This window comes from Malania oleifera, chromosome 1 (assembly GCF_029873635.1).
Source record: "Malania oleifera isolate guangnan ecotype guangnan chromosome 1, ASM2987363v1, whole genome shotgun sequence".
Taxonomy (NCBI): domain Eukaryota; kingdom Viridiplantae; phylum Streptophyta; class Magnoliopsida; order Santalales; family Ximeniaceae; genus Malania; species Malania oleifera.
In genome coordinates this window covers 153,745,582-153,768,371 of record NC_080417.1, presented here as the reverse complement: position 1 = coordinate 153,768,371, position 22,790 = coordinate 153,745,582, and the positions used below count along the sequence as shown (strand labels likewise).

The 22,790-nt window shown below is 34.9% G+C and overlaps 2 protein-coding genes across 8 annotated transcripts; one reads left to right on the top strand and one right to left on the bottom strand.

Annotated features, from left to right (window-relative positions):
- Nucleotides 1-3,685: 3,685 nt before the first annotated feature.
- Nucleotides 3,686-19,566, top strand: LOC131167422 (inactive beta-amylase 4, chloroplastic). Of its 7 annotated transcripts, none has more exons than XM_058126229.1 (10): nt 3,686-3,946; nt 6,632-6,760; nt 7,122-7,371; nt 7,773-7,993; nt 8,068-8,145; nt 8,225-8,384; nt 9,123-9,376; nt 9,887-9,956; nt 11,467-11,535; nt 19,309-19,566. In XM_058126229.1, the coding sequence occupies exons 1-10, from the start codon at nt 3,768-3,770 to the stop codon at nt 19,459-19,461; spliced, it is 1,563 nt and encodes a 520-aa protein (XP_057982212.1). In that variant the 5' UTR covers nt 3,686-3,767; the 3' UTR covers nt 19,462-19,566. The 7 variants fall into 7 exon arrangements, 6 of the variants coding, with proteins under 6 accessions (XP_057982212.1, XP_057982218.1, XP_057982222.1 ...); XR_009140122.1 differs by having other exon boundaries at nt 3,695-3,946; nt 9,935-10,010; nt 19,309-19,350; XM_058126235.1 differs by having other exon boundaries at nt 3,695-3,946; nt 9,935-9,956.
- Nucleotides 19,567-19,761: 195 nt separating this feature from the next.
- On the bottom strand, nt 19,762-21,700 carry LOC131167452 (putative pectate lyase 21). Its single transcript, XM_058126261.1, has 4 exons — nt 21,585-21,700; nt 20,721-21,455; nt 20,475-20,613; nt 19,762-20,064 (listed from the first exon to the last, which is right to left on the bottom strand). Exons 1-4 carry the CDS (start codon nt 21,680-21,682, stop codon nt 19,840-19,842), a joined length of 1,197 nt encoding a protein of 398 aa, XP_057982244.1. The 5' UTR covers nt 21,683-21,700; the 3' UTR covers nt 19,762-19,839.
- Between the last annotated feature and the right edge of the window lie 1,090 nt (nt 21,701-22,790).

Here is a 22,790-nt window from a genome sequence, read left to right as displayed (position 1 = left end):
GATGAAAGAGAGATGAGAGTGAGGTTGGGGGGCCGCATTCTTCTCTGGATTTCAGAGAGAAATCCTGAAGCTATAGATTACCATTATATATAAAAAATATTATATTATATTATTTTAATTAATAATTATTTATTAATTAATTATATTTTTAAAATTTTAATTTTAATTTTAATTAATTAATAATTTTTTTTTTAGGATTATTTCACTAATATTGTTTAACTATTTTTTTTTGGGTTATTACAGATTCAATAAAAGAAAATGCTCTAAATCGAATGAATTAACGAAAAATAATTAATGTAGTCGACCCCACCTAGTGAGATTTAAGGTTTGTTATTGTTATTGTTGTTTATTTTATTACTATCTACGAAACAAATCAAAAGTATATTTTGAAGGAGTTTTTTTTTTTTTTTTTTTTTTTTTTTTGCATATGGTGATATGAGGAGCTTGGAGCTTAGGCACTTAAAAGTGTATTACTAATCTCTATATAAATTCAAAATTAACTATGATTGCCGCCATTTAAATGAAATGATTAGTACTCGTACATTAATTATTTAACAAATTTAGTATTGGTATTCATGGCTAGTGAGCTACTTCTCTAGCTATTATTTAATAGGAACAAACTCATGCTCTTCATTGTTTTGGTAAAATACAATAACCATATCTGGGAAAAACAATTATATGCTTGAATTATATCAATCGGTGATACATCAATATAGAGAAGGTAATAGTGAGACTGATTTTCTTAATAAAGAATGAGAAATGAGAAATAATGTAATCTACGAAAAATAACACTCTTTACCACGTTATCTAAAAAATATTATTCGGATTGATAGGTGGAGTCTCACTTTTGTTCATCGTTAGTGCTTAGGCACTTAAAAGTGTATTACTAATCTCTATATAAATTCAAAATTAACTATGATTGTCGCCATTTAAACGAAATGATTAGTACTCGTACATTAATTATTTAACAAATTTAGTATTGGTATTCATGGCTAGTGAGCTACTTCTCTAGCTATTATTTAATAGGAACAAACTCATGCTCTTCATTGTTTTGGTAAAATACAATAACCATATTTGGTAAAAACTATTATATGCTTGAATTATATCAATCGGTGATACATCAATATAGAGAAGGTAATGGTGAGACTGATTTTCTTAATAAAGAAGGAGAAATGAGAAACAATGTAATCTACGAAAAATAACACTCTCTGCCACTTTATCTGAAAAATATTATTCGGATTGATAGGTGGGGTCTCACTTCTGTTCGTCGTTAGTTCAATCATCAAGTTTTGTTTGGTGAATTTTGATTTGTTTATGGTTGTTTTTGTGTCTCTATCTTCTTTATTAGCTTTGTTTAGTTTTGTTGTTTTGGTTTGGTTGATTGCTGGTGTTGTTTTTGGAAAGGTTTTATTTTTTTTTTTCTGTAATCTCCGTTTTCCTTATCTTGTAACACGGTATTCTTTCGCAAAAAATGAGGGTTTATTAATAAATAAGTAGGGATGCCGCCCTCTTTTATTAAAAATAAAAATAAAAATCGGTGTATACCACAAAAATAAAATAATATTTCAAATGCAAATGATCATCTTTTACACACAACATGTGTATTACATAAGAAATTGAATGCATTGCATGGGAACAAAATTACAAAAAAATCGTTGTCACACTCTATAGCCATATTATCTAGGCTTTTGATACATGGCATAATTAATTATAAAAAATAATTTTCTTTTCTATTTTAAGATTTCAAATAATTAGAAATTTATCACTTTGTTTTTTATTTTCAAATTTTTTTATGAATAAATTAGAATATGATAATTTATTTTTTCAAATTTTCTGCACAAATATTGATAAGCAAAAAATGCAGGAAGTTTTGTAATTATTTGATTTTTCTAAATACACAAAAACTTATTTTTTTAATAGACCTATTTTTCATGTAACGATGAATTGATTCCAACTTGATGTATGGATAACCACTTCCAGGTCGGACAGCAGCCACGTCAGATATATATATTTTCCATAAACCCCTCTTCTTTGTGCATTTTGTGAAACTTCCCTCTCCCTCCATTTTTTCTTGAAATACCATACTCCCATTGATTTATTCCCTTAGTTGCACATGTTCAGGTTACAGGGGTCAAAGTATAAATTTATTTTTTGAAGAGGTAAAGAAATAAATTACACAAAGTTCATCGTCAATGACAGCAAACGTAAAGTATGAGCCCACCATAATTTCGTTTCCCACGCCAAAAAAATGGAGGGCCGCCGGCCACATTTTTGTTGTACTAAAAAAAAAAAGAAAAAAATTTGAAAATTTGAAATTACAATAATATCCTCTTAATGATTTAATTTAAAGTTAATTATAATGATTACCCTTGAGATTATTATGTATTGTTATCGAAATATTATACTATATTTTTAATGGTTTTTGATAAAAAATTCAAAATTTAAATTTCATCCTATGTAATTATCGGCAATTGCATGCCAGTTTACTTTTCTTAAAAAACGTCTGCAATAATTTTAGAATATTTATAATTTGATCTTTGAACTTGTTAATTAATTTGATCCATATCTAGTGTAACATGAATTGATTAATTGAATGATTAGTTTTTGAAAAAATGCGAGCAACATATGGGTATAAAATTTATTAATTTGATGTGTAGACACTTACGAATACTATTTTTGTTAGACTAGAAATTGTATTAATTAGGCTTTAATTTAGAATCCGAATAAATAACTTAAATTTATAAGTTAAAGTGATTTTTCTATAAGTAAAAAAAAACTCATTATAGATTGCTATAAAATATGCGCACACAAAAAAAAAAATTCACTCGCACATAAAATAAAAATACATTTAAACAAAATAAGAAATAGATAGAAAAGCTAGTATTGTTTGATACAATAATTAAAATTATGAAAATAAAAATTATAAATGAACAAAAATAAAAAAGTTAAAATTGAAAAAATTAAAAATCAAAATTGATAATTTTAAATAATTTTGACAATCTGTATGCAAACCATTAAGAATTACCTTTTATTTGATTAAATATTTTATTTTTTAGATATTTTTTAAATTAAAATTTAAATAAAGTGATTACATGAATTTAAAATATGATGAAAATAAAATATACTCAAATTTTCAAGACTAAAAAACAATAAAACCTATTTGAAAATTATTAAAAAATATTTTTCAATATATTAAGATTGCTATTGTAAAGTAAATCTTAAAATATGATACTTAAGTAAAATAACTATTTTAATTTTATTTTTATTCTAATAGTTATAATTTATATTATTTTGAATTTTTATGATGTTAATTATTATTTTTAATTATTATTGATAAAGGCGCAAATAATTTTAATCAAGTTTTAAATTTATATCAATATTAGAAATATTAGCCGAACGTTGTTATTTTTTTATTTTTATTTTTTAATTTTAATTTTAGCTTTTATAATCTTTGACATCACTTTTGAGTAGTACAATAATTTTTTAAAATTAAAAAAAAAATAAAAATTAACAATTAAAAGATATATTTTCATATTAAAAAATGAAAATAATTAGACCAAACACATGCAATCGAACCAAATTCACAGGCGTGTGCGTATATTTTTTCAAGATTCCAAGGTAAACTAGGGGCATTGTGGGGAAGTTAAAAAAGTTTTAAAATAAAAATAATTAATAATATTATGGCTGTGGAGAGCAACAACTCGTCGCACTTTCTCGAGAAAATCCCTCTCTCTCTCTCTCTCGCCTCTCTTTGTGGATCGATTGCAATGGCTGAAAGTGGAGTGGGATGCAAATGCGCGGGAGAGAAAATATTCTGCAGCTTCAGAGGAGCGCGTTTCGAAAAGAGGAAAAGCAGAAAGAACCTTAAAAACGATTATGCTGTTCCTCTCTTCAGAAAGGGGCTTTTCAGAGGGCGATCCGTGGCCGGAAATCGCCGCATTTTGAGGTCAGCTTCCGTTTCCTTGCTTACATAAACGCGTCAATACTTACAAATGCATCTATGCGTGTATAATTCTCTGTTACCGGGAAAGTTTAGGAAAATTAGAGACAAAGAAACGAAAATGTTAAGTGCGGTTTTTTTATGATTTTGTTTTTTTTGCCTTCTCGAAACATGTAAGCTCAAATTTAGGGCAAATAATTGTAACGAGCTTGGTCGAAGAATCAGTGATTTGATAATTTAATTTAGCAAAACAATTGAATCGTTATAGTTCATTCGGTTATGACTTTCTCAATGTTTGGCTGCTGAAAATATCTAAAATTGCATGGTTTTAAGCCTAACATTTATTTGTGCTAGAAGTGCTTACGTTGTGGTTGGGAGCATGAATTTCTGGTGTTAAATTTGGATGTGCAAGAATTTAGCCAGAAACTCAATATTACTGTGGAGCATCCAAATCAACACAAATTCAAATTAAGGTTCGAATTCTAACCTGCCAAACATAAGGTTACAGCTCATATTCACCCCTTGTGGACTGCCATCTAGCTAATAGCATTCCAAGGTCTTATCTAGAACCTTTGCTGGAACCTAATTGATTCTGCCCATCATCATAAATGCTGATATTTTTCTTGCTCCATTGGTTGCTCCTAATTTTTCTTCCTAAGGAAGATGCATATGGTCTCAGATGCCGCTCAAATACAGCAATCTTAAGCATTGTCATCCTTTGGAGTTACTCCTAAGTTGGGAGAAAGATGTGAAGGGGCAGGAGATGAGATCATTACGGAAGTCATCAATGCCTTTGATTTAATGGAAAATATGGTCTTGGATAGGATTAAAATGACAGAAATCCAGTTGACCTAAAATGACTTAGAGAAAAATTATTGGATTTAGGAATATAATTATTTATAAATTATAGAAATTTTGCAGGAAAAGTTTCTAATTTCTACTTCTAGTGAGTTAGGAGGTCATCCGTAGGTTTGAGGAAGAGATGGGCTTGCGTCTTGGTAATTTGGTGTCTAAAAACATTGCTTTGGTGGGTAATAGGTTATGAAGTTTTCATTTGGCAGCTGGCTCTCTTTGGTGTAGGGTTATTAAAAGTAAATTTGATCTGCATGATAATGGATGGGATGCCAAAATTGTGGCTAGATTTTCACGTGGAAGCCCTTGGAAATTCATTTCACTGGTAACTCCTTCCTTTTCTCCTTGTGCCAAATATAAAGTCGGAGATGGGGGATCTTTCTTCACTCTTGATTTTGTAGGGTTCTTATTGGTATTCTCATTGCGCTGATGTGTTTTTTTCTTGTAAAATATATATCTATATTTTTAATTTTATATTAAACCCGTCTTCTCATTCTTTTCGTCTTGCTAATCGAGTGTGGAAAGCTAAAATTTCGTCAAAGCAAAAGGCTTTTTGTGGGGATGACCATTCTTAATAGAGCTAAATGGTTAACATCATTAATGGTGCAAATTACAAGACCATATCTGGCTGTCTCCTGATGCACGTGTTATGTATTATTCTAGTTGTGAGGATCATGCTCAATCAGTTTTTCGTTCCTCTGTAGCTTTGTATTTCTGGAGCTAATCTTCAGAATGTTGGGTTTGTCCTCATTCTTTGGGGGTTTCTTTTGTTGATTGGTTTTGGAGGCTTTTGGAGGCAATGTGAGGATTTAGAGGTTCTGTGCAGTTGCTGGATCATGCTCATTTAGTTCTTCACTCCTCTGTGGCTTGGTGCTTGTTGAACAAACTTTTTGGTTTGTTGGCAGCATGCTGGGTTTGCCTTCATACTTTGGAGGCTTTTTTTTTTTGGATTGTTGTTGATTGGCTTAGAGGATTTGGGAGGAAAAGTAATGTGAGGATGTGATGCTGCTGTTGTGCTGTTTTTGCTGTCATATGTGCTCTTTGGCTTGAGTGAAATGCCCAGGATTTTCAAGATCATGCTTCATCTATTGATTTGATATTGAATAGGTTTTTTATTTTTATTTTTTGCTTCCATGTGTGTTTTCTCTATAAGGTGTTTTGGCAGCTTGTTTTCTCTTATATCCGTTGTGATTTGTTGGCTTTATTAGCTTAATTTTCTTTTTTCTTATTGTGTTAATTTTCTTCTTGTTTTTTTATTTCTTTCCTTTGTTATTTTGAGTATTTCTCATCCTCATACTTTATTTCTTAATAAATTTCTTTTTCTATGTAAACAAACTCTATTATTCTGGTATGAAAATGGGCTTGAATGTAGTTGATTTGGATTCAATAGGTTTTTGATGCTATTGGTTTGGGTCAATGGGCTTGAATGCATGATGTTTGGTTATGTGCATATTTAGAGGCTATGTCAATTGCTTGGTCTTAAATCTTAATATACATGTTTATGGACTATTATCTCCAGTTCTTTAAAGATGATAAGCCAGGTTGGCTTAATACTCGTGGGCCTAGCTAATTGGCTTATCAAATCCATGCACCTTGATTCATCACAAAGGCAAAAGTATGGAGTTTTTTAATGCTAATCAACAGATTACTTGAGTTATGATGTTTAAGCTGATTTGAGATTAAGGATTTCTCTTTTAATTTCTTTACAATTATGCAATTATTTAATTTTATGAATTGCTTGAGCCATCTAACTTCCTTCATGTGTATTTCTAATATACTTAAATGACTTGTCAATGGGAAGGAAGAGATTTGTACTGATATTTTTTGATTGTCTTGTAGCATGGATGCTAGAGAGAAATCAAGAGCCACAATATTGCAGTCATCAAGACAAAAGAGGGTTCCCATCTTTGTCATGATGCCCATTGACTCATTTGCTATTGACACTTATGGGGTTCCAAGAATTAGAAAGTGAGGGTTCATTGCATTTGCGTGATGTATGTTTTAGACCCATTGTGTGTGTGTTCATCATTAACTGACCTAGATGTGTGTCTGTTTATGAATTTTTTGAGAAGGCTTGTGCTTTCTTGACTTTTGACATCATTTGACAATTGGCACTCTCTGAATTAAATGGCAATCCCAATGTTTGCCATACACTTGTTTAAATTTAAAAAGGATAGACTTTTAGAAGCCTTGGGGCTATGTGGGGTCCACTTTCAATCTAAGGTGCAAGATATTATAGAGTCTAATATCTATTTTCTTTCATTTATTGATTCTTCCAGTTTCGGTGGTGACTTAGAAACACTATGTATATTGCTGGTTGTTGTTTCAGAATCAAGGCCTTAACTATATCTTTGAAAGCGCTCAAGTTGGCAGGTGTCCATGGAATTGCAGTTGAGGTTTGGTGGGGAATTGTAGAGCGTTGTTCTCCTTGTACATATAATTGGTCTCTCTATGAAGAGCTTTTTAGACTGATATCTGAGTCAGGGTTGAAGTTGCATGTTGCCTTGTCTTTTCACTCAAACGTGCACTCATTATCTAGAGAGAAAGGGGGAGTTAGTCTTCCATTGTGGATTTTAGAGGTTTGTTTCTTTATTTTGCCATCTCAACTTAATTTGAGTTATTGTATATGATAAAAACTAAGTGATATGAGTGCAATTAATGCTTGGGATGGCAACTTGCCAGTCCCTATTTGAAAGTTTGCCCTAGTAGGTTTTGAGTTTAATTGTGATTACTATGATCGTCATTGTCTGCTGTCCTAGTTTATATATATATACATAGATTGCTTTATTTACATCTTGTCTTTACTGACAGCCATGGAGAATGTTACAGATTTGGATGGTTGATATCTGTTCAACTTTTTCTGGAACTACCCCTTGCATATGTGCTGTTTTGTTTTTAGTGTTTTATCTTAAGTATTTGATTATTATATTATATGAACCAGATTATTAAAGGCTAATGCATTTGCATTTCCATTTTTAAGATAGGTGATCTCAATAAGGATATATATTATCGCGACCAAAATGGATTTTCAAATGATGATTATCTTACGCTAGGGGTGGACCATGCCCCTTTATTTTTTGGCCGGACTGCCATTCAATGTTATGAAGACTTCATGTTCAGTTTTGTTAACAAATTTGAATCATTTATTGGAAGTGTAATTGAAGAAATAAGTGTTGGTCTTGGTCCTTCTGGAGAGCTTAGGTACTTTTCCATCTCTAGTTTTTCCATAGGGCATGTAGATATTGCTAGATTAACTTATAGAGCATCTTCTGCAGGTATCCTGCACATCCTTTCGGAGATGGTAGATGGAGATTCCCTGGAATTGGTGAATTTCAGTGTTATGACAAATATATGTGGGTTATACTTTTTCTTCCTGGTATATCTACATAGTTGATATTGAATTCTGAATGCTATCAAACTTGCTTCTCTCAGGATGGAGGACTTGAAGATGTCCGCTTGCCAGGAAGGAAAGCCTCAATGGGGAGATAAAGGCCCACAGAATGCAGGGTTCTATAATAGTCTTCCATCTGGCGTTCCTTTCTTTGAAGAGGGACAAGAAAGCTTTCTTTCTGATTATGGTCGTTTTTTCCTTGTATGAATTCTATATAAGCTAGTTTAAATTTTCATATTAGCATATCTGCATGATTGAAGTATACTGGAAAATTTGACTTACTGTTAGTTAAGCATGCGTTTTCTTCCCATAATTAATATATGATGATGTGCAGAAAGTTTAATCAGAAGTGTGATTTGGTCATGCAAAATGTCTATTTGGCTTTATGACTTATAAAACTCTGGCATTGAAAATAAATCATCATTTTTTGCCGAAATTCTTCTTTATAATTTTTTGGTTGTTGGGTTGCTTTTGTAACCCATCCCTTGAATGTGTTATGACAATTGACGTAATATTTTGTCATGTGAGTTATTTTCTTTAAACAGCACCCCCCATGGACTCTAAAAGAGTTTAAAAGCAAAATTTGGAAGATTTTTTGAAGGATCTAGAATGGAATGGGCATTTGTGTGACTTATTATGGGTGAAGCTGACAGTTTCCTATCAAGTTAGAACTACATTGTCATAGTATTGTGCATAAATGTACGCCTAACTTGCATTTTATGGAAAAAATGGATATGAGAATATGTGCTCATATTAGTTGTGTTGCTTGCCCCCCCATGCCTATGAGAATTTATATGGGAACATCTGCACTTATTTTATCACAGCCTCAAATCCATGAAGCTTTAGTTAGTATCTCACGAATATGAAAGTGATTCTAGTATTATGTTGCTTGAATAGAAAAAACATAGGAAACCTGACAAAGGCCACTATATTTTGTAGGAATGGTACAGTGGTAGCCTAATTCGTCATGCAGATGCTGTTCTTGCTAAAGCAGCAAATATGTTGAAGAAGTACAAAGAAAGCAGGAATGCTTCTGTTTTGTTAGTGGCTAAAATTGGTGGAATTTACTGGTGGTACCAAACAGTATCACACCCTGCTGAACTTACAGCTGGTTACTACAATACTGCTCTAAGGGATGGTTATGATCCTGTCGCTTCAGTGTTGTCTCGTCATGGGGCTGCTTTGCATATTTCGTAAGATTCTGGTTTTGAAGTTTTTTCATTTTCTCTTGTGTTATTTTGTATCCTCTTACATATGCTTGTTTTGTCTTGTATTGTTTTGTTTGCTGAAATTTCTATGCATTGTTATTATTGTTAATCTTGTTATTGTTGTGGAGGGGTGGGGTCATCCAATCTTGCATTTGAGTGGAGCTTGAACCTCACTGTGCCCCACCACAACTTATCTATCAAAATAAAGCTTGTTATTGTTGTCTGTAGATCATAATGGTTCACTAATAATATGTGGTGAATGGATGGAAATGATGTTTGCAGTGGGGCAGTTGCTGGACCTAGCCTTGAGATCTCCTAGGCCAAAATTGGATAAGTCAAATTTATAACTATGAGCAGGATATGACCTCATTTTCGATTATTGATAGTATCATGAGTAGAAAATGACAACATATTCAAAATTATTTTTTTTCCCCCTTGTATTTATCTCTTCTTGTGTTCTCATTTTTTATGTTTTTTGATTTGTTCCCCTGGTAGCTGCCTAGAAATGACTGACAGTGAAACTTATCCAACCTATCTTTGCAGCCCTGAAGGATTACTGCAACAGGTATGGGTTTGCTGAGCTAATCAAGACTCCTTTAATCATGGAATTTTTTCCAATGTTAGTGCTTCTTTCAATTGCTTAATTTATCCTACCATCCAGTAACCCTGCCCCGGGGGGGGAGAGAAAATTGATAGAAATAACAATAAAATAGCACTTTGTTGGACTGTTTATTCTAATACTTGTGCATCTTCATTTGGTGCGCTATTCCCCATTTTAACACTAGTCTCAGCAGGAGAAAAGCCTCCTTCTACGTAGGAAGTAGGCAAATTTATCATTTTCCTGACCTAGACTACCTTTGTTGTTTGTGGCATCTTGTGGAACCTCAAAACTATGTGAAACTTTAAAGATTATCTTCATAAACTCCTCTCCTGTTGTCATGAGCATTAGTAACTCAAAAATTTTAACCCCCTCAAATCAATGTTTGAGTTTCAGAAACATGGAAAACCCCTTCCAAGAAAGAATACTCATTAAAATGATACCAAGCTTGAAGATTGCCAGACTCTCTCTACTCTTACTTGGCAACCCATTATTTACTATCTAATACATTTGTCACCCCCATTTCCTTTTTTCTTTTAGAACAATCTGTTGCATTGGTTTCAATTATTTAACTTATTTCTTTTTTTATCATTCAATGTCTTCCTCTTAATGTTTTGTGCTTTCATGCGAAGCAGTAATGATGATGTATTAAATGCCAAAATTTTCTCCTAAAGGGTGATTACACGTACTAATATGTCATATTTTTCTCCTATAACATTTAATATTTTTAGTGTCTTTGGCTCAGCTCTCTTATCTTTTCTTTTGAAATTTCTTTCTAAAACTTATTTGTGGTCTTGTGGCATGTGGTGTGTATGTGTGTGTGCACAATGGGTGGGTTTTAGTGGTAAATTGCTCTAATGCTGAGATGACACCATTCCTGATATCTCTCTCTAGCGACAAGTGGGCTAATATGTTTTCACAATGGTGTCCTTTCTCAAAACTATCTGCTTCAGACTTGTCATTAGTAGTCTCCAGCTTCCTTTGGATTTATTCTCTCTAATTGCTAAGTGCATATCTAATTTGCTAACTCAACAAACCCTTAAGTTTGACATAGTAGGGGTTGTCTGGTTAGCTACATGAAGTTGTCCAGCTGTGTGTTGAGGTAGTTCCTCTGTTAAATCTTATGCTCGTGTCTTATCTAGTGTCTCATCTTGCAATCTTTCTGGCCTTTCTCGTGCTAACAGCACTTTCAACTTGGATCAGCTGACTTCTTGGTTGTGCATTCTATAATCCTTGGTGTACATAACTAAACCATTTTGGGTGACATCTTTTGTTTGGTCATCAATTAGGTGCCACCTCTACCTTTCTAGAAGGAAAGTCATTCCTTAATTCTATGTTTTCTTGTACAATCTTATTTCCGCTTACAAAATTGGGTATATATATTTGTTGTGTTTTATGAGTAAACAAGCTATATAATTATTGTGCTTCTCCTATGTCTGTGTACTAACTTCCTTGGATTTGAGTTTATTCATGTTAGTTACGAAAAGTGTCAAAGAAGAGGATAATACAGTTGACTGGAAGAAATAGCAATGAGCGGTTTGACAAGGTAAACATAATTCTTTACTTTATCGAACAGGATCTCAATTTTTTGAATTTTTTAATGTCACATAAGTTCTTATTCATATCCATTTCTTCGTGAAAGATGTGACTGCCTTGATAGAAGTAATGTTAATTTATTATTCAGTTAGAATCTTTGCAACTGCATCGTGGAGAGGGATACTAGCAGTCTGCACAATGGTTAAAAAATTCTTTGCGTTGATTTCTGGATTGTGTCTGCTTGATTTTATAGCCTCACATTTCTCTACATATGTGATTCTTAAAAATATTCCATGCAAGGACATGGCAAGGAAAACACATTGCTCTAACAGATACAAAGCAGAAGAATTGTGAAACACCTTAAAATACCCTGGAAGCAAAATCCTGTACAGAAGCAAGAAAAACCACTCTATCCCACAGAAAGATGGTGGGCATAACTTTATCTTTGAAAATTCTACTATTTCTCTCCTGTCACCAAACCGAAATAGTAAATCAGGCATTTTTTACTTATTATCGTAGGAAGTATTAATAATATTTATTATTATTCTTATAATTATTAGTCAACAAGAAAAGGTGATTTCGTCCAAGAGCAAAGAATGGTAGGGATATTTTTGTTCCATGAATTTGGATTTCCATGGAAATTCAAAATTACCCAAGGGAGAGGTGGATAATATATACCCATGTTTTGGGGGCATCTTGTGTTCCTAGGGAATCTTAGATGCGTGCCATGTAAAATTCTGATGAGTTCCCAAGTGTGGAGATCCAATATCCCAAAGATCACATTTTCCAGTAATCCTATAGGATAACCATAGCCCAACAGCCCCATAGTATTAAGTCTTTAGAACCAATGCTCAAGTGAATGCCTTTTTTTAGAGGAAATCTTAGCCTTCCAAATTTACTTTCTCCAAAGGAAAAGAAGGGATTTCAGTAATCACAATAGAAAAGATTCGTGAGAAAAGATACCGGAAATGTCATATCCCCTTTCCAAGTTCTAATTTTATGTCTTGGATGTGGGACAAAAGAATGAAGAGCATCTGTCTATCTAACAATCACATCCAGTTCACTCTCATAGAGATTTTGAAGAAAGTGAATATCACCAAAGAGGTTTTCCCTTCATAGAATAAGAGGTAATTCTCAACTCATTGTGATTGTAAGAAAGCCTATAATGATGGGGAGAATAAAAATGAAAATTGTTGTCACTGATCACCAGCTTATACCGAGCAAAGGAGAGAATAAGTTGAGGATAAGTATGAGGAGCATAACCCCCACCACCTTTTTCCAAGAAAAAAACTTGTTAGAATGAAGATCATGCCTACTCTTGCTAAAAATAGAATTTGTAGTAGAGGAAATCATCATCCATTTTCCCCCAAAGAAATGTTTTAAACACCACATTCCTAGGAGATGTTGGTCAAAATTAAAGCGAAGAATAACACACCAAGAAAGAAGATTTACACAAAAAGTAATGTGAAGAAAATAAATTAAGAATTGCAAATCTTGTTTTTTTATTTTTATTTTTTATTTTTTATTTTTTGTTTATTTTTTGTTTTTTTGTTTTTGTTTTTTTTTTATCATTAGTTATTGATGAAATTTCTAGATATATTAAAGATGAGGCTTCATAGTTTGAGGGCGGGCCTTGGATCAGCAGTAAGGTTGCTCCTTTGTGACCGGTTGGTCATGGTTTTGAGTCCAAGGAAATTACCTCTTTGCTTAAAAGCTGGGGTAAGATTGCGTAAACTATGACGACCCTCTCCCTACCCTTGCAAAGTAGGGAGCCATTTGGGGAATGGCCCTTAGGTTTCATTGTTCACAAATGATATTCTCTTAGTAGATGAAATTGGAGGAGGATTAGAATCAAGATTATACACCGTAGAATTTGTATGTTTCAAGATAAGTAGAAGTAAGACAAGTAATTCCAGGGGGATATTGAAGAAAGTTAAAATGATGGTCAACAAATTTAACAGAAAAAAAAAAAAAAAACGGATTTTGTCACCTTGGGTAAATCATTCTAGTAAATGGAAAATTGATGAGGATCTCATGTGTAGAGTTAAAGCAGATGGATTAAATGGGAATTGCATCTGATGTCATGTTAGTGTAAAATACCTATGAAATTTAATTAGTATTAGATGACAACTGTATGTTGGCTATGTTATGTGTATGGAAATCTGGGCCAACTAAAAAAACAGCTTACAATAAATATGCATGGCTGAAGTTAGAATTCTTTGTTGGATGAGCAACATGATCTCAAAAATATAAAGTAAGAAATGAGCACATTCCTAGTTTGTTTGAAGTAGAGCCTATTCAACAAAAGAAGTTAAGATGGTTTGAACACATGTAATGTAGATTAAACAGGATTACCACTGAGAAAGGGCAATTTGATTGAGTTTGAGGTGGTGGGAGAGCTAGGGGAAAGAGGGGTGGGGCTAAGAGAGTGCATGAGGGAGAAGGGAAAAATGCATTTTTTTTTAATATATATTTTTTATTTTTTGATGGTCTCCAACTTTTGTTGGATATGACTTTCAATTGGTAGAATTTTGGAAAAAAAGATTCATATAAGAATCCCACATAGCAGTGCTTAAGTCTTTGTTGTTATTGTTATTTTTGTTTTGACTCATTAGATCATGGATTTAAGGATTGTGTTTGTCTTAGCTAGTTAATATGCATTAGCATGATAGCAAAATTTTGATTCTTGAACCTTCAGGGTATGCATGAATTGCACCAGTTCTTTTCTCATCAATTGAAACCTTTATTCATATTTTACAAAGTTATAAAAGGGTAGAAAGTTTTTTCTTGATCCTTCAGGATATGCATGGATTGCACTAGTTCTTCATTCTTGTCATTTGAACCTTTATTTATATTTTGCAACTCCTTAAAGTGTTGTGCAAATCAATGTGCAATGGAAAATTGATTGAATCGTGTAATGCAACAACTAACGATGAACAGTACGAAAAACACAATCACACAAATAATAAGGAAAGCAAATAAACAATGACATAAGAATTAATGTGGTTCGGCAATGTGCCCACGTTCACGGGAGTAAGTGGCGGCTGAAATTCACTATCTATCAAAATCAGGGTTACAACATTGTATATATGCTAACCCTACACGTACAAAGGGATTAGGAAGTTTCCCAAATACCCCTGTATCAAACCCTAGAGGATTTGCCTTCGAATCCCCCACCTATTGATCTTCCTAACTCAAAATTCAAAACCAGTGCCGAGTAAAACCGTAGACAGTTTCAGAAAATCGTCAACAGTTTCTTACTGAGACTAAAATCGTCGACGGTTTCAGAAAAAAGTCGACGATTTTTTCCTGAGCCTAAACCGTCAATCAAACTGTCGATTGTTTCTTCCTGCAGCCCAGGTTCCTTGTTTTTCCTCAGCATGCTTTTCTTGTGCACGTGTAGTGGAACAAGTGACTGAACCATGGACCTCCAACAAATAGGCCTTCCTACAAGGGTGAATACATACCCTGTGGTAGACCTCCTGTCATCCAAGTTTCCTGCATAGTTTGCATCCACATAACCTACCATTGAAACATCACCTTGTTGTCTGCTAAACATGATGCAATAGTCTGTAGTACCCCACAAGTATCTAAAAATCCATTTGACTGCATCTCAATACTGTCGACTCGGGTTCAAAAGAAACTTGCTCACCATATTGATAGCTTGTGTCAGATCCGGTTTTGTACAAACCATAGCATACATCAAGCATTCCATTGCACTAACGTTATCATCTGTTTTTGGGTACTGGACAGTAGACAACCTAAAATGATTCACCAACGGTGTACTCATTGGTTTTGCATTATTCATGCTAAACCTATCCAACATCCTCTCAACATAGCTACGCTGAGATAACCACAATTTCTTGGAAGCTTTGTCCCTGCGAATCTCCATCCCAAGAATCTTCTTGGCCACACCCAAATCTTTCATGTCAAACTTTTTATTCAACAAGGTTTTCAAATTGTTGACCTCAGTCATACTCCTTGTAGTAATTAACATGTCATCCACATAAAGCAACAGAAAAATGAATGAACCATCATCAACACTCTTCACATAAATGCGGTAATCATACTCACATCTCCTGTAGCCAATCCGGATCATGTAGGAGTCAAACCGCTTGTACCACTGCCTTGGAGACTGCTTCAGCCCGTAAAGTGATTTCCTCAGTTCATAGACAAAATGTTTCTGTCCACGTTGACTGAACCCTTCTGGTTGTACCATGTAAATTAGTTCCTCTAAATCACCATGGAGAAACGTTGTCTTTACGTCCATTTGCTTCAAATGCATATCGAAATGCGTCACCAATCCCAACACTACCCCGATGGAAGTGTGTCTGACCATAGGGGAGAAGATCTCATCATAATCAACCCCTTTCCTCTGTGAGTAACTCTTTGCTACTAACTGAGCCTTGAACTTTTCTCCTTTTTTTGATACTGCTTCCTTCTTCCTGTACACTCATTTGCATCCTATCACTCTCTTTCCCTCTGGAAGCTCCACCAACTCCCACGTCTAGTTCTTATGTAAAGATTCCATCTCTTCCACCATAGCACCCATCCATCTACTTTTCTCTTGGCTGTGCACCGCCTCTTGAAAAGTAGTAGGATCCTCGCTACTAGTAATAAGTGCATAAGAAATCAGATCATCAAATCCATACTTGGGGGGTGGCTTGATATTGCGTCTGGGCCCATCTATAGCTATACGGTGATGCTGCTACTCTCCTGAGCTAGAACTTCCTGCGTTTTGAACATTGTCATCTCCACCTTGAGACTCTAGCTCCACCTGCACCATATGTTCGTTGCTGCTGCAGTTTTTTGGCACCTATTTCTCTTCTTCTTCTTGAGTACGCCACGACATGGTTTTCTCATAAAAAATTACATCTCTATTGATCACTACCTTGTTTGCCTTTGGATCCCACAATTTGAACCCTTTTACCCCTTTCTGATATCCCAGAAAGATGCACTGTCTAGACTTTGCATCAAATTTCGATCTCTCCTTACTAGAAACGTGCACATAGGCTGGACATCCAAACACTCTCAAACTAGAGTAGTCTACTGCGCTGCTTGCCCACACCTCCTCTGCCACTTTTCCATCTAGTGTTGCCCTTGGTGATCGGTTAATAAAGAAACATGCCATATTTATTGTCTCTGCCTAGAAGTTCTTTGCAAGCCCTGCATTCAGCTTGAGACACCGAGCTCTCTCAGCTATAGTTCGGTTCATCCTTTCAGCCACACCATTCTGTTGTGGTATCTTGTGTACTGTGAAATGTCTCCTAATGTCATGCTATTCACACAACTCCATGAACCTTGAATCAGTGTACTCAGTACCATTGTCAGACTTGAGGCATTTAATCTTCCTCCCGGTCTGATTTTCCACTTCAGCTTTCCACAATTTGAACTTGGTAAATGTCTCCGACTTGTGCCGCATGAAGTACACCCAGACCTTTCGTGAGTAATCATCAATAAAACTCATGAAGTACATATGTCCTCCTCGTGATGCTACCCTTATCGGTTCCCGAACATCTGTATGAATGTAGTCAAAAATTCCCTTTGTCTTGTGTATGGCTATTATGAACTGCACCCTATTTATTTTCCCAAGCACACAATACCTGCAAAAGTTCAGCTTGCATGTTTTGACACACTTCAAAAGATTTTTCTTATGAAGCTCCATTATCCCACGCTCACCCATATACCCTAACTGCATATTCCACAAGACAGTTCTATCCGACTTAGACTTTGCAGTTATAGCTCCACCTACAACTGTAGTACCTAGCAGTGTATAGATATTCCCTAATGATTTTTGCCCCTTCATCACGGTTAAAACACCTTTACTCACCTTCATTACCTTACTTGCAGACTTATAACTAAACCCATTATAGTCTAAAGTGCCCAATAAAATCAGATTCTTCCTTAACTCCGATATGTGCCTAACATCCCACAACGTTCTCACAACACCATTAAACATTTTGATTCTGATATTCCCTATTCCAAAAATTTTGCATGAAGCATCATTTCTCATCAGAATAGAACCAGAATTTACCAACTTGTAGGTAGTGAACCACTCTTTGTTTGGTGTCATGTGATAGGAGCATGCAGAATCTAAGATCTAAGAATCCATGAGACGATCTAGACCGGATGAAACCGAAAGCATATCACCATCACCGCTCTCCGAGTTTCCTTCTTCCACTACATTCGTAGATTTTGATGAACTCTCTTTATTTTTTGCATTCCCCTTCTTCCTCTCTGGACAATATAGTTTTATGTGCCCCTTTTTTCTGCACTTAAAACACCATACGTCTTTCCTCTTCCTGGAATTGGACTAAGACTTATTGTTACTCGGTCCACTCCGGAACTTGCTTCTCCCACGATCCTAGTTACCCTTCACCACAAGCCCTTCATCTTATAAGTTCTCATCGCTGGCCTTCTTCCTCTGATGAAAACCGGAAAGAGCACTCGTGATATCCTCCAATTCAAGAGTTTCTTTTCCTTATATTAGAGTCGTAACCAGATTTTCATACGTAGGAGACGTAGGTAGGGAATGTAGCAGCATCAATGCCTTGTCTTCGTCTTCGAACTTCACATCAACCCGCTTCAGATCACTGATGATTTGATTGAACACGATGTGTTGATTGAGATCCGAACCCTTTGACATCTTAAGCCCATACAATTTCTGCTTAAGATACAACTTGTTCGTTAACTACGTGGACATATATCGATTCTCTAGTTTCAACCAAACTGCTGCCGACGATTCTTCTTCCATGACGTGATACATCACGTCATTAACCAGACAAAGCCTGATAGTCGCTACAACCTTCGCTTCCAATTCCTTCCAACTCATGTCGTCCATGCCTTCCGACTGCCTTTGTATTATGCCTTCACCATATCCTGTTGCACTAACAAGTCCTTAATCATCCTCTGACATAGTCTGAAATTTCTCGATTCATTGAACTTGACAATGTCAAACTTCGCAAAAGAAATCCCAGCCATTGTAACCAATTACTATGATACCAATTTGTTGTGCGAATCAATGTGCAACAGAAAACTGATCGATTCGTCTAATGCAGCAATTAACGATAAACAATACGAAAAACACAATCACACAAATAATGAGGAAAGCAAATAAACAATGACACACAAATTAATGTGGTTCGGCAATGTGCCTAAGTTCATAGGAGCATGCGACGGCTGAAATTCACTATCTGTCATAATCAGGGTTACAACATTGTATATATTCTAACCGTACACGTACAAAGGGATTAGGAAGTTCCCCAAATACCCTTGTATAAAGCCCCAGAGGATTTGCCCCCAAATCCCCAACCTATTGATCTTCCCAATTCAAAATTCAAAACCAGCGCTGAACAAAACCGTCGACCGTTTCTTACTGAGACTGAAATTGTCGACGGTTTCAAACAGAACATCGACGGTTTCTTCCGGAGCTTAAACCGTCGATATAATTGTCGATCAAACCGTCGATTGTTTCTCCTACAGCCTAGCTTCCTTGTTTTTTCTCAACATGCTTTCCCCGTGCATGTGTTCCACTCAATATGAGTCACATACTCCAACATAAAGTAAAACCAGAATTTTTTTTTCAAACTGTTTGGTCAATTATTAATTTTTTTTTTTTTTAAAAACTATTCAAGCTATTCAAACTTCCTACTTTTTAAAAATAGCAGTCAGTTGTCTGCCTTGTTTTCAGCATCTCTTCTTTCTGACTTGTGTGTTCTGGTTTCTTTTTTTGCTATTTCCCTTCATTTTTTCCTTAGTTAAAATTTTTTTTATTTTCTTCCAGGCTGGACTATGGCAAATACATGCAAACTGTTACCATCCCCAGGATGAAGGTGTAAGATCATTTACTTATTTCAGAATGAATCATAAGATTTTCAGGGTGGAGAACTGGAATAACTTTGTCCCGTTTGTAAGAAAGATGAGTGCAGATGTGTAAGATAACTTCAAATCAGTTTATTCATTTAGTGTTACTGATAACATGAGCTATAATCTTGGAGCCCCTGCATTTTTTTGGGGGTAATCTTTGGCAGATTTACTGACATATCCTGCATTCTGCATCCTGTTTTCTTTTTCTCATGCCTGATGCTGCCAAAATAGAACTTGGGGCATTAGTTAAAAGCAATTAAAGACTCCAGCTAACTTGCTCATTAGGCCCATTGATGTCAACAAGGTTCCAAAACTTTTTTTCGTTTTCCCCACCCGAAGCTTTCCTACCAAAAAAGGAAAGAGAAAAAACTTGCATGCAATTTAAGTATTATTAAAAGTGCAAATTATACAAATGACAAATAAAAGAATAGTATGGTTGGCCTGGATGTTAGCATTGTTGGCCTGTCTGACAATTGAGAACTCCAGCAGATGGAGAGAGAATTTTTAGAATTGAAGCTGGTCTTGCTACCATGCTTGATGCTTTCATGTAGCTTGCAGGAGTTTCTTGTCCCGATGACTTAAAGAATGCACCATTCAGCATCAGATCCCCATCCGATCTCCAATTCCAATTCTTCCAGCCAGTGTATCCTTGTGGGCTTTCTCGTTTAGTCACCTGAATACGAAGTAAATCTCAAAGAACAGGTCAAAGTTGAGTGTATTGGACATGGAATTATGGAACTGGCTGCAGGATCCATGATGCAGGTTAGCGAGTTTGTTTATTCAGATCGTTCAATATCAGGCTCATAGACTTCACAATATCCCATAAAGTAAGGTTCAGGTGAAGGGTTTGAAACTTTGAATAATTTGATGCTTGGCCATTTGTTCTTTGTGGATTTTGTGCCTTTTTCTTAGTTTCAACTTATGTGAAGAACGAATTATCTCTAGCTTGGGCTCAGCAAAGAATTGCTAATAAGTTGATGATACTTTCATTAGGCTGGTGAACTATAGCATCATCAATTTGGTAAGATTTGCTATCCATGAACTCTTACACCTAATCAGCTTAAAGATTATGGATGAACTTACCTCCTTTGAAGAATTACTGTCCAATGCGACGAAGATGTTTCCTTGGCTATTGATTGTTGGATTAGCACTTCCCCCAATTGCATACATTTTCCAACCTGCATATAAATTATTCACAATATGGAAATATCCATGCCTGCACCTGCAATAGAAACACAGAAGTAGGGCAATCGTAACTCATTTTTTATATTTATACTTCGTACTGTTGCTTTTAGTGGTATAGTGGAATGGTAAACTTGGTTTATTCACCTGGGTATTCTCTGCACCAAATTTTTCTCAAAGTAGTTGAATGCTATGGTCACTTGCATATTCTTGTCAGCTATGAAGTTGTCATCATGCCCCAGAAGCATAGCTTCATTGTGATCCAACATGTAGTTGTTCGAGATGGTTACTGATGTGGATCCATATGTGACGTCAATGAGTCCATCATAGCAGTTAGCCAGTGTACAATGATCAATCCAGACATCCTTTGACCCAAAGATCGATATCCCATCCCCATCGGAGATGCCTCCCGGTGAGGGAGAGTCCCCGGCATAGGCATTTCCTGCTGGTACACAGTGGTGTATGTAGATGTTGTGGATGATAACATTGGTCACATTCTGAATGGTTAGGCAAGGGCCTTGTGATATCTGGATGTTGAATCCCCTGCCATCTAGGGTTTTATATGAGCTTAGAACGAGTCCTTCCTTTAAGTGGATGTCCATGTCCTGATCAAAGATGATCCACAGAGGCTGTTCTTGAGCCACAGCATGCCGGAGCGTACCCGGAATTGGGTTCTGGGGGTCATCGTGGCTTGAGCTATTGACAACATAAAGTTCACCATCTCGACCACCAACAGCGTTGCACCCAAACCCTACAGAGCAATCGGCTAACATTCTCCGATTGTTTTGCCAGTCAGAGTCACATCTCCAGCAGTCATCAATAGGGTTCCCGGTTATGCATGATTTGTTCCCTTGCTGCATTCCTGAGTTCTCCACCGAGCTCCTGAGAATATGTCAAAAGCAAAAATCAGGTAGCAAAGAAGATTTGGAAAACAAGAAAAAATGAAAACAAACAAAACAGAAGATCTTTTAGAATCTTAGGAGAGAACAAATAACACAAAAAATGAGGAACCATTTGATTGCTTCGGGTATCAGCATGAAGGGACGAGTAGAGGATACACAGGAAGCGTGTAAGAACAAAGCAATGGAAATAAGAAAGAAAGCAGACATTAGGCCTTATGAGAGAGAGGAGGACACAGAAGAGAAATGGATTTTATAAGGAGTGAAGAATTAATATTTCCTCTGTAAAGGAGGTGGTGGGATTTGGATTAGGTGCAAAATTCATGGCTCTGCACTTGGAAACAAAAGAGCCTTTGGGTGTGTACCAAATTTTTTATTTTTACTTATTTTGGGGCTCTCAGCGAAGGGGAGGACATTAAATGGGACCGTCAAGATTGGTTGATTTTGATATATGTGCAATTATTTGTGCCCCTGAATTAAATAAAAGCTATAAAAAAAATTAAGGTACTGAAGCTGCTTTTTCTTCCCAAATGCTACGGATGTGCACTTCCCTTTACTCTTTGGTACTGGCTTGTCTCCCTGGAAAAACAAAGGCAGTGAGAATGCAAGTTACCATCGGCGTGGGAAGATTGTGAATGCCCCATGGCTTGTGTCCCTACACATCCATTTGAATTAAGGATTTTATTTGGAAAAATAAAGAAAAAAAATGAGGAGAAAATTTATTTTTCATTATGTTTTTTTTTATTGTTAAATTCTATTCAAAATAAAATTTTATTTCAATATAACTAAGAATTATGAAAAATTAGATATTGATAGTATGCAAAATTAAAATTTTATTTATAAAGTTGATATATATTATTTTTTATTTTTTCTCATTTTTCTTAATATATATATATATATATATATATATATATATATTTCAGTATTTTTCGAGTTTCAAATGGAGCCTTAGTAATTTTTATAGGTGCATTTGATAGTATAAATTTCAAGTATTAAATAAATTTATGTAAATTTAATTAAAATTTAATCTTACGTTTTATCTTTTGTTTTAAAAAAAACAAATTAAAATGTTTGGTTTGAATTTTAACCTCTTTAAGATATTTTTGGATCAATCTTTGGGAGTCTTAAGAAAATAGAGCAAATTTTTTTAACTCTATTTTGGATAGCTTTTAGATTCGTATTTGTATTGGATTTAGATAAAATATAATATAAAATTATATTAGAATTTGTTCAAAATTTCCTAAATTTAAATTTAAGATCCGATAACCCAAATGGTGCATATAAGTGTAAATGCACATTACCAAAAATGTAAATGTAC

Excerpts from the sequence above, each read along its gene's own strand:
- LOC131167452 (XM_058126261.1), bottom strand. The coding sequence starts at position 21,682 with ATGTCTGCTTTCTTTCTTATTTCCATTGCTTTGTTCTTACACGCTTCC. Across the intron at positions 21,456-21,584 it reads ATACCCGAAGCAATCAAATG|GAGCTCGGTGGAGAACTCAG; the intron begins GTTCCTCATTTT and ends ACATATTCTCAG. Across the intron at positions 20,614-20,720 it reads TTGGTGCAGAGAATACCCAG|GTGCAGGCATGGATATTTCC; the intron begins GTGAATAAACCA and ends TTTCTATTGCAG.
- LOC131167422 (XM_058126229.1), top strand. The coding sequence starts at position 3,768 with ATGGCTGAAAGTGGAGTGGGATGCAAATGCGCGGGAGAGAAAATATTC. Across the intron at positions 3,947-6,631 it reads GGAAATCGCCGCATTTTGAG|CATGGATGCTAGAGAGAAAT; the intron begins GTCAGCTTCCGT and ends ATTGTCTTGTAG. Across the intron at positions 7,372-7,772 it reads TTCCATTGTGGATTTTAGAG|ATAGGTGATCTCAATAAGGA; the intron begins GTTTGTTTCTTT and ends TCCATTTTTAAG.